Source organism: Merops nubicus, unplaced genomic scaffold (genome assembly GCF_000691845.1).
Source record: "Merops nubicus isolate BGI_N331 unplaced genomic scaffold, ASM69184v1 scaffold15600, whole genome shotgun sequence".
Taxonomy (NCBI): Eukaryota; Metazoa; Chordata; class Aves; order Coraciiformes; family Meropidae; genus Merops; species Merops nubicus.
In genome coordinates, this window is record NW_008581005.1 from 1 (window position 1) to 11,332 (window position 11,332).

General features: G+C 43.1%; 1 protein-coding gene across 1 annotated transcript; it reads right to left on the reverse strand.

Moving 5' to 3' along the window:
- Positions 1-1,125: 1,125 nt before the first annotated feature.
- TPMT (thiopurine S-methyltransferase) lies at positions 1,126-11,112 on the reverse strand. Its single transcript, XM_008948420.1, has 8 exons — positions 10,973-11,112; positions 10,071-10,163; positions 8,904-9,036; positions 8,378-8,430; positions 3,928-4,002; positions 3,096-3,181; positions 2,028-2,072; positions 1,126-1,261 (listed from the first exon to the last, which is right to left on the reverse strand). Exons 1-8 carry the CDS (start codon positions 11,110-11,112, stop codon positions 1,146-1,148), a joined length of 741 nt encoding a protein of 246 aa, XP_008946668.1. The 3' UTR covers positions 1,126-1,145.
- Positions 11,113-11,332: the final 220 nt, after the last annotated feature.

Sequence of the window (11,332 nt, forward strand, 5' to 3'; positions counted from 1 at the left end):
ATCGCCCGCCCCCCTGGATGGCCCGTCCCCCGGGGCGTTGTAAAAAATGTCATCCTAAGCACCTAAATCTACCTTTTTTCCGTCACTGAGCATTGCCAGCTTGCGCTGGCCTCCTGGCTACCTCCTTTTTTCTGTCAACCCCGCCCTGGAGCACCGGTAGCTACAAGAAATAGCAAGAGTTGCAACGGGCTGTAGGACTAAATGGTTGCACCCGCTTGCAGCTCGAGGACTAAAGCACTAAAAAGCCCCAGAGCTTTTACTTGTCCTTCTGGTCCTGGTGAATGACAGTGGTGAATTGAAACGCCATATTACAATCGTACTTTTTCAGTGTTTTAGAAAATAAGCTGCCACGGCCAGAGCAAAAAAGGGTTTTGAGAGCCACAGACTTTGTAATATGTAAAAATTGGAGTAGTATCTGTATGGGAGTGATAGGACCTCGCAAAGGAATTTTTGTGTTGGGATGAAGACACAGCAGCTCCTCAGGCTTCCTCTGAACCCTCCCACACTCAAGCCCTGTCCTGGTTTGTCTCTCACAGCAGTGCTCCTGAGGGAGGGAGCAGCACACGCGTGAGCAGCCACCAGGACATTTTCTGCCCACGCTCTCTCCTTTTTTGCCAGCCTGTTGGCTTCCCTCCTCTGTCCCACTCCATTACAGTTCCCCCTCGGTGGCGGCTGCCAAGTGTCCCTGCCCGCTCGTCTCCTGACCTGCAACCACGACGAATGGGGACAGAGAGGAGTGACCAGTGCCAGCCTCCCGCCCCTCACCAGCTGCCCGGCCTGGCATGAGACCAACGATGAAGGCTCCCGGGCTGCCAGCCGACCAGGCCGACCCACACGGCAGCCACTGCCGGCAGCCTGGGGAGGCACAGAAACGTCCCTTTTCCCCAGCTCTGATGATCTGAATTGATACAGAAGAAAAAATAGACCTAAAAGTGCATGGAATTTACCAAAAGCTGCACGCATCTTGAGACAGCGAAGGTGGCTACGTGGGAGCGCTGACTCAGTAAGCAAAATGGACAAAAATGTTCCACGGGTGTTCTGTATGCTGAAGTCTGCTTTAAGAGTGCCCCAAAAGATGTCTCATTTTAAAAGGTGAGATAAAAATAAAAGCAAGATGGGAGGTGAGTAATTTTAATTAATTTTAATCAAGCTACAAACTTTAGTATATATAGCACCTCCAGAAAATAATCTAGTCCCCATTGTCTGTGTCTCTCTGAGAAGTCATCGACCTTTTGAAGACACTTAATTTCACAGTGTTTGCCTGAAAAGGAGGGAAGAGTAACAAATTATGGAATGATTATTCACTGAAAAATGCACTGTCAGGAGGAAAAAAAATAATCTTATACACAGATTTCCTCTTGGTCCCTAATGCAGTGACACAATTGCACCAGGTAAAACTTACCTGTCTCTTTGGCATCGGGATGCAACTGTCCATCCCAATGATTCACTGCACACAGACACTGCAGGGCTCTCAGAAAGAAGTGAATTTAAAAGAAGTGCAATATCAAAGTCTATTAGGAGGAACTTTTAAAATTAAATTCCTGCCATAATTCCAAGCTTCATTGTTTTAATGGATTGGAGTTGTACATTTAACATCTGCTTTGTTTGACATGTTACTTTTCCTCTTTGGCTATGAAAACAGAGCAGAAACATTAGAACTGGTATGCAAAGGCCTTGTGTCAAAACCAGCTGGTGATGAGGTGCAGGGAAGGACACGTCAGTCAAACAGAACTAAGACTGCAGCTACAAGATGACTGAATGCAGTATGAATCTTGAGAAAATCAAAAAAGAGACAGTATCTGTCCCTTGGGTTTTCTTCTTATCTTTTGAAGAGCTGAGAATCTTCCTTGACAGCAAAATCCTTGTGGCTAAATGTTATTTATTTTCCCCATTATTTTTCCATGACTCCACCCCTTAGACAGGATGCAAATGATTCTATCACTTGTCACAGGGTGAGGTTGAAGAATATGAACACACTTATGTGATTTGGGAAAAAATTTTGAAGGGTTAGCTGAAATATTACTTACCAAACAAACTTTTAATTTCAGATTCAGGAACGTAAAATGGTGGGCCTGAAAGAAAACAGGTGAAGCTGATCAGAAGAAGACACAAAGAGGAGACAAACGTTTACACCACAGTAGGAGAGCCAGCCCCATCCTTCCCTCACAGCATCTGGCCCACCATCAGGACCCAGTGTGTAGCACCGTGTGCAGGAACCAGAAACCACCACGTCCAAGAATTTGTGGCACCTTGGTGGCCCACCAGACTGCTTCAGGTGTTGCTGCTGCTGCTGTATCATCTCCAGGCTGTCATCAGGGCAGCCACGTTGTTAGAAGTCATCAACATACTGTGGATATAACTGCTCTCAGGGCACTGTGTGAATCCAGCTTACCATCTCTTTGTACTACAATGGCATAATTGAAGCCCAAAATTGGATAATGTGAGAGGGAGAGCAATGAATTAAGCTACTGTTGTTTATCATAGCAAGACCTATTTTTTGAGGTGTAAATGTGCTGAAGAGCCCCAAAGCAGCAAGAAATCTCTTTCTTTTGACAGTTAATAATTAACACAAAATACTTGAAAATACCTCAGACTTTGGTATGTAAAAAAAGTCACAAAAATCCTTTATGATTTTACAGAATTTCACCTCTTCCAAGCATACTCAGACCACAGCAGTGGCTGGGAGAGAGGCACAAGATGGGCAACACATTGAGTTGCAAGTATTGGGTCAACAGAGCAAGGCCAACGTTCCTGGGAGGTCTTCAAGCCCTCTAGGCCAAGCAGGTTGTCGATCGAAGCATTCTCTCTTCCAGCTGCATTGTCATAGCCACACTTCCAGTTTCATTAACTTGTTAATATATCATATCTGTCCTCCACTTACCCCTTAGCATGTCTGAATGCTAGAAAGAAAGCAAATTTAGTCTCAAGCTTGGTCAACATGTGAAATTTCTAACACTCAGTTGTACTGGTGTGATTAGCTGACAAAGTTATGGTGATAAAAGAACTGGGGAATATGCTAATATATCTACATCATCTATATACAATTTGTAGTCAAGCATGCAAAATCAAAACGTGAAGAGTGCAAAAGTTCTCACCTTTGTGTTTGTTTGGATCATATGAAACTGTAACGAGGAGATAAGAGGAATTTTTCTCCATTAGGCTGATCATCAAACTGACATAGCTAAAAGGAGAAAGTTATGCTTTATTATTTTGGAACCATACAAATATTCAAGCATAACATTCAAAATACTCAGCCAAAAAAAATAATGTGTTTTTCTGTGCAGAGACAACTTGAACTGAACTGCACAGAAATGAAGCAAAGCGTAGTTTGAATTTCATGAGCATGAAATTCATGCTACACATGAAACATCTCAAAGAAAGGTTACTGTTCACTCTTCAAAACCAAGCATTTATCTTTTTTGCATATGCATCTGAAAACTACACAGACCAAACATAATATTCACCTGCCACAGTCTCGAGTACAGTACACAATACAGTACTGATCTTTTAAAATTTTGTGATTCAAGATCAAGTACCTAATGAAAAAATCCTGGGGGTAAGGGTCAAACTACACTTGGGTTGGCCATAGGCAAGAACAAAAAATTGAAATTAAAGAAAGTGATGGGAAAAAAGAACAAAGAGAAAAGCAGATGGGTGAAAAGGAAATCATAAAACTCAGATGAGGCTTGCAGCTCTGCTTCTGCTGGGTTGTACAAACCACATATTCTCCCACCAAGAGGCAGGGTGGCTTCCTGAAGGAAGGTCACCAATCTAGAGTACAGCACTCTGTGACTGCAGCTGATGTCTGCAGTAGAGAAGAACTTGTGTAGGTTAGTCCTTCAAAGGAAAGAGGACTCATCAACAACTGGCAGGAGGAAAAACGTGTCACTGCATACCTTACAGGCAATAAAAAGCAAATTTACTAACCGTTGTCTGTCGCATGGATTCACAGCTACTAGGGCTCCTCTGTCCCAAAACCCATCAAACTTGCCGACTATTGAGCTATAGGGAGATGAAGAAAATGCTTAAAAACTATAAAAAGGCACCTGTATCTGTATTCAGATACTTCTATGAAGTCACAAGGATTCTCCAGCTAGCTGTGCAGATTCCCCCCTCACTACCTTTTTGTCAGGGTCCAGCATTTTCATGATCCAAATCACTATGATCTGGAACCCAAGAAACTCCCCTGGTACGTGACCTGCTACAACAGCAAAGTGCTGAAATTGCTCAGTAGTTCCCCATAATTAGGGCATGCTGAGACAAGGTGGGGAGGAAGGAAAATAGCTTAAACACATTCGGGCTACAAGTCTGGGGTTTGGGGAATCATACCCTGCCATTGTAGACACCCCCATTCCCAGCTACATGCCCAGGACAGTTAGCTTCAGCCTGTGATTTCATTAATGTTAGAAAAGCAGAGTTGCACGGCTGCTTGCCTCAGTCTAACATCATTTTTGCTCCTGGATGTGCTGGCAGATGGCTTCTGGTTGGCAGACTGCCCAAAACCTCCAAATGGCCAAGACCATTGCAAAGTGTCTTTATTGATTGGGTGGCAAGAGCAATCAGGGTGACACTAGAGATGAGGATATTTGGTGGGGAAGAGCGAGCCTCGTTGCTGGTAATTATTAAAACAAGAGTTTAGAGAGTAAGGTAATTTTTGAGAGTAAGGTAAAATTTTGTCATTTTAAAGAAAGCTTAAAATAACTTTACTTAGTGAGAAAAATACAGTATGGAATTGTGCAATACCTTTCTCCTACTGGGAGGGTGTCAGAGCATTGCATCACCTCTTCCTGCAATTCTGTACTGGTTTTGGCTGGGTGAGAGTGACGTTTCTCCACAGCAGCTGGTAGGGGCCCGTGTATTTGATTTGTACTGAAAACACTGTTGATAACCCAGGGATGTTTCAGCTACTGCTGAGTAGTACTTACACACAGCCAAGGCCTTTTCTGCTCCTCACACCACCCACCACCAAGCAGGCTGGGGGCACAAGAAGCTGGCACTGGACACAGCTGGGACAGCTGAACCCACCTGACCACAGGGATATTCTGCACCATATGAGATGATGCTCAGCAATAAAACTGAGGGAGAGGTTGGCAGGGAGGCTGCTGCCAGGGGGCTGGTTGGTTGCTGATGGGCTATTGTTGCTTCACTTGTCTTCCTTGGGTTTGATTTTCCTCTCTCTTTGGTGTGTTTTTTTGTTGTTTTTTTTTTTTTCCTTTACTTTAAAAAATTTTCTTTTAATCATTGTTTATCTTATCTTAACCCACAAGTTTCCTTCTCACTTTTACCCTTCTGATTGTGCCCAATAGGGCACTGAGAGGGAGTGGGCAAGTGGCCATGTGGTGCTTAGTTGCCAGCTAGGGCTAAACCACAACTTCTCCCTGCCTGCTGCTCATTTCATTACAACTGCATTGCTACATCTCTGGCATCTCACCTAAAAGCTGATCCTGTAGTTCCCACTCTACTGTAATAAGACATGGTAATACTTTTAAGTCCTGATTTCTCTTGAAGTTTGCCAAGACTAAGCATCTAATTTAAAAAAACCAGCTATGTAAATGAAAAATTTCAAAGAGACAGTCAAATATCCAATGGGCACAAGGGGGACAAAGCAAAGTCTAATGGGGCATGTGACAAACTTGATCTTGTGAGGCCTGGAGGCTGTTCTCTGCATAACTGAATCTGTGGCATGACCTTAGGCAAGCTCCTGAGTTTTTTTTTTTTCACTTGTTTTTTCTTCCCAGCTTCTGTCTGGTCTAACTGGAATGGTGGTGATGGCTCCACACAGACATTTCATGTATTTTACTCCCCACTGGTTTCATCAGGGCCTGCAGACCCTGAAGGCTGCAAGCAACCTCATGCTGTTGCCTTCTCCTAGTCCTGGTCTCCCAGGTGCCCAGATCTCAGGACCTGCCGAGTGACTGGTGCTCCTACCTGTCTGCACATCAAATTGCCCTGAGGAGAACCAAGCCATGAGCAAAAGGCCAAAAAAGGTAAGGTGTTATGAAGTGCTCCTCTGGGTTGTACCTTTCACTGCACCACTACCCAATTTTTCAGAATTATCTCCTTCTGTGTGTTTATATGGTCTGTCGCACAAGAGATCACAGTCTAGGCACTACTTACACACTACCTGCTTACATGTAAAGCAGAAAGTCACATACCTGCAGGAATCCCAGTGGATGTGAGCAGTAAAGGTGTGAATTTCTATCTCTGCATATGTTTAGTAGTGTCAGCTAATGCAGTTTTATTTATTTTTTTTTTTAGAAGTCTTGCAGCTGTAATTAGGGGGTAGAATGGTTGTGTAATATAACTATTTTACATATGTCCCAGAGTTCCCACAAAGAGCAGTAATTCCTGTTACTCTTTAACTAGCAAGAGTCTTTGAAACACCTCATTCTGACAAAGGTCAAGAGCACACCTGAGTTCTCCTCTAATGAATGCTAGGCTAATGGAGATCAAAAAAGGGTTTGTTAGCAGGCCAGCCTTACCAAGAGAGATCTAAGTTTAATTTCCGTGATTACTGGGTAATTAATCAAATTGTCTGTACATAGAAATGAGAAGAGTGTGTGCATTTTTCCAGTCACAGGTCTCTGCTGACTGCTGTAGGGAATGTAGTTGATACTTTCACCATGACTGCACCCAGTACAGAACCACGCATCCACAACATGTATCTGCCACTTCATTTTGGGGATCACAAACTATGCACTGGACACAGTAATATGCACTGAAAATGTAATTAATGAACTATTTTTGGTTTATTTAATGGTATTACACCACCATGCTACTTGCTACAAACCTTAGAGCTGAATTTTTCAGAAATTGCTGACAAGAAGTTTAAGCAATCCCTGGGCAACTAGTCAATTCACAGCAAGAAGGTTTTATAGGGGTCTACACAGCAAGTGGCTACACTGCAGGGGCAAGGTGGGGAAGAGAACAGGCAGTAACTACAAATTCACATCCATGTACAGCCCATCTGTTCCAAGGCACTCACTTTGCAGGACTAGTTTATATATATACACTATTCAAACCAACTGGAGCCAGCTGCACCAGCAGAAGTCTTGGCAACAGTCTGTTGTCTAAGAGACTTTGGAATCTAGTAATGAATTTCCACCCACCCACCCACCCCCCCCACTTTATGTAGGTTAAAAACAAGAGAAAGGATAATACAGTCAGCACCATGTTCTGGTGTCCTAACTTACCTATTATGCCATCCAAGTAAAGATTAAGACTTGACCTCCTTCATATTGAATAGCCACACAACAAATCCTTGTTCCTGACAGTTATTTGCAAGAAAAGCAAACACCCAAAACTTCACCAAACCCTTATAATCTAAGAAAATTCATGCCTGAATAAGAACTACAAGAGGAGGGAACTATAGTGGGGTCTCTAGGCAACTTCAGCTTCCTGTAAGATACAAAACCCAGGAACTACCCCACTTTCTTGCATGCTCTCCAATTTCCAGCTATCTCCAGTCTAGCTCTGAGAACATTTTAGGAGACTTAAATATGCCTGTTACCAACACCACTAGGAAATTCCCGAGGACAAATAAACATGCCAGATGCATTACTGTCCAAGGCAGAGAGTCCAAAGTCCTCATGCAGTCTCTGAACTACTCAGTAATTTGCAAAATTCCCTCAACTAGCTGATGCTTGAGGTCAGGTGCAAAGCCACCACGAAGTCTGAGAAGTGATGCCTGAGGCCACAGAGCACAATGGCTTGAAATGTTTTTCAAGAGTCAGTAGCACAGACTGTATTGAAGTATTGTGCATTTTCTGTTGCTCTTTTAACTAAGAAATAGGGACATTTTAACACTAAAAACACTTCAGAAGATATTAGTTGAGCCACGTTTGCCAAAACACTTGCCTAGTCAGTGTTTGACAACATAATGTGTAGTCACATACACTGGAGTGATGTAATTTAAACCCATTCAGTGATTTTAACTTATCTATGCACACTCAGCAGCAGCTTGGGGCAAAAATACATCAAGCACTTAGGTAAAGGAAATGCTGTCTAAGATACCTGTGAGTATATTCTCTGTACTTCTACTAATTACTCTTGTGCTAGGGTCTTGTTTTGCAGAATTCATCAAGAATGTTAATTTGGTTTAACTGTAAAAGCAAATATGTTTTTCTATAACTGTCACAGGACAGCTTAGAATGAGAAACCCATTTAGTTGGCATCTATCTAATGGTCAACAACATTAGTTAGTTGACCACAGAGTTAGTTTGTTATCTTTTTGGCTAGTCACATTTCTCATACAAGTTAAGATGGGCTTTCTTGAGAAGACCTGTTCCAAATCTTTATGGTTGATTCAAGTAAAATAATATGACAGTATTAATACGTTTGATTACAGAGAATTGTAAAATAAACTGTGTATTCCTACCTGGACAAATCATAAATACTGCAGCAGTACAGAGAAATGTTCCCAGAGGTACTCTACAGTAAAAAGCAAAAAAAACCAAAACTTATAAGCAAACTATCTTAAAACATGTAGGTGTATATTTATAGCTTATATCTTAAAATAGACACACATACTATTTTTAAACATACACTTAGGTGTAATGGGGAAAACCTGCGAGAAACATTTTTAGATTTAATTTACTGAGGTACCTCTCCTGATCTCCAGAGAGGTTCTGATCTATCAAGGCATGCCACTGTCTAATTTTAAAATACATTTACTTCACGTTCAGGTGCTTCAACGTCATACGAAAAGAAGGCTAAAGTAATATGCTCAAAAGAAGAACTTCTCAATCCAAAATTACAATTCAGAGCTTCCTTTCAGACCTCTTCAGGAGAGGTGAATCATTACCAGTAAGACAAAGGCATAAAGCAGAATGACTCGTTTGCTCGGTTATGCCTGCACTGCACGACTAACCACACCAGATCACTCCACAACACAGGACACACACCTGGAACTTTTTTCCTCCTGGAATCTCTGGGACTGGCTCCTCGCAGTAAGGCAGACTGTGTTCTGCAAAAAAATCCTTCAGGGCTTGCTCGCTGACTTCCACACCAACAACGCTGTGTCCCATGTCCGCCAACCTGCACAGAGGTCCCAGGTTTACAGGAGGCCAACAGCTTGGGCCACTACCAAATGTTTATCTCCCACGCAGCATTTATTCATTAGGGAAATCTTGGTTTTAGGATATGCTGGTATATCTAATCCTGACTTTCTGGAGTGTTCACATTTTATTGAACATTTCTGCTCCACGATCTGAGCTCAAATTAGCACTGCAGCTGACAAGGACTTTCAGGCTTTTTTTAGATTCAATGGATTATGAACTTTAGGAAAACAAAGGTGATTGATTAGAATCATAAGATGATGAGCTCCATTTTGGTTTACAGCAACATGTTCTGCTGTGAATGGCTGTGGCTGAGGCACGTTGTCCTCCCAGCTGCCTCGCTCAGTGGCTTGGCAGTAGCAGGCAGTGGGATGGGGTGACCTCTGCACTGCTGCAGCTTGCCACAGCAGCAACACACGTCAGAGCCTGCAGGCAGCCTGGGAGTTATCGTGGTTACTGTGACCAAACCTGGCAACTGGGACTAACTGGATTCCTTGAGGCTCCAGTTCTGTCAGGGTTTTTTTGGTTTGTGTCCCCTCCCTCCAAGAACACTGTGTTATATAGCCCCTAATTATAAATACAACCCACTCAAAGAAGCAAAAGTAAAATAATAAATGTAAAAAAGAGGAAGTTATATTTAGCCCAGATCAATTCAGTTTCCAGTACGACATGTCCCTTGAAAATGTGCTCTGGCACAACTGACCTCACTGTGGGCAACTGAAGCGGGCACTGCCACCAAAGGCAGCTGTGGTAAGGGCACGGCTTCAGTCACCCTCTGTCACGAGCTGAGCTCAGGACAGTCAGGGGGACTTTCAGGTTAGTCCTTATCCATCCCAGTTGGGCTCCTACACAAAACACCAGCAAACTAAACCAAACTTGCCCCAGGCTCCAGTGACGCCGCTTTCCTGCCTGCCCCAATGCAGCACACAGGCCAACATAACGTTGGGAATTCCCCTCTCCCACCCTCCCTCTCCACATCATGCAAGGATTTCGCTCTCACGGTCTGTGCTTTACCATTTCTTCTCTACTGCTTTACCACAAAGTGGGAAAAATATCTTCAGTCCAGTCCTGCCATTTAAAAGAAGATGCAGATACTTCTGGAGGAGCCTGCAGAAGAACAGACATGTTCTACTTCATGCTGTGAGTATTTGTGCTGGCACATTAAAAGCCCAGGGCTACACCTTATGCCAGGTAGCACAAACTCTGTGATGGAACACAGGTTCTCAGTCCAACCTGCTTCACACCATTAGAAATAAAAACACAAGACAAAACCATTAATCTTCCCTTCACTTAGCAAGTAAATTGGATTTCTGCTAGAAACAAACACATTCTTGTTTATTCTGTTTTCTGTTTGCCTCTTCAAGCAAACCAACCAACCCACCTCTAAGAGGGCCACAACAGGCAGCTTATGAATTATTATTGTGAATGATTCTATGAATAGAATGATTATTAAACTTCTGCATCTGATTCTACAGGTCTTAAATTTAAGTTTCATTGGTTGACCAACAATATAATGAGGTTTGCTCTCTTAGGTAGCTACCTTCCAATGTGCAATAATTGCTCTGATGCCCTCTGCATATTGTTTTAGGCCCCACTTTCATAACTTAGGAACAGTAGTGCAGAGCTTCTGCATCAGAAAAGATTTTTAGCCAAGCTATCCAAGCTTTATAGTTTAAAAGCTGATTCAAGACTAAAAGCTCTAAAATAATTTCAATCCCTTTTTTTTTCTGCCCTTTTTTAGCAAGTGTAGGTCACAAAAGTATACATATTTATTTTAGTTTCAAGCTGTGCCCATGTAAAATAATTTTCCTTTTGTAAACACACCGTTTTCTGTGAAGAGTTTATGGAGTAAGTCAAGTCATGGATCTCACTGCATTTCTTTTTAATGGTGTAGGCAGAAAAGTGAAGATACGTACGGATGGCCTTGCTCCTTGTGAAACCCAATGTTGCCCATCTCCCATTTTTGCAGCCATTCCTCCTCGGTCACCACTCTGTCTTTCTGTGGCCCAATATCTGAGGCCTCTAGGACCCTGGATCCATCTGCTGAGCCATCCATCCTCAATAGCTGGGGGGGAAAAAAAAGAGAGAAAAATCACCCCTCCCGATGAATATTGTGGAACCGGCTCTTACTTCCTAGAATCAAACACCACATCAGTCCGATCAGTGAGAGACTCTAACTCGCCGAGGGTTTGGCTGCGGCTGCAGTGGCCGCGGTGCTCCCGCCAGCGATGGGCGCAGGGGGACGCCGGCGGAGCGCCCCGGGCGAAGCGTCTGGG

Coding starts and splice junctions, on each gene's coding strand:
- TPMT (XM_008948420.1), bottom strand. CDS start 11,112: ATGGATGGCTCAGCAGATGGATCCAGGGTCCTAGAGGCCTCAGATATT. Junction 10,164..10,972: donor CACAAGGAGCAAGGCCATCC/GTACGTATCTTC, acceptor GTTCTTCTGCAG/GCTCCTCCAGAAGTATCTGC. Junction 9,037..10,070: donor AAAGCAGTAGAGAAGAAATG/GTAAAGCACAGA, acceptor ACCTCTGTGCAG/GTTGGCGGACATGGGACACA.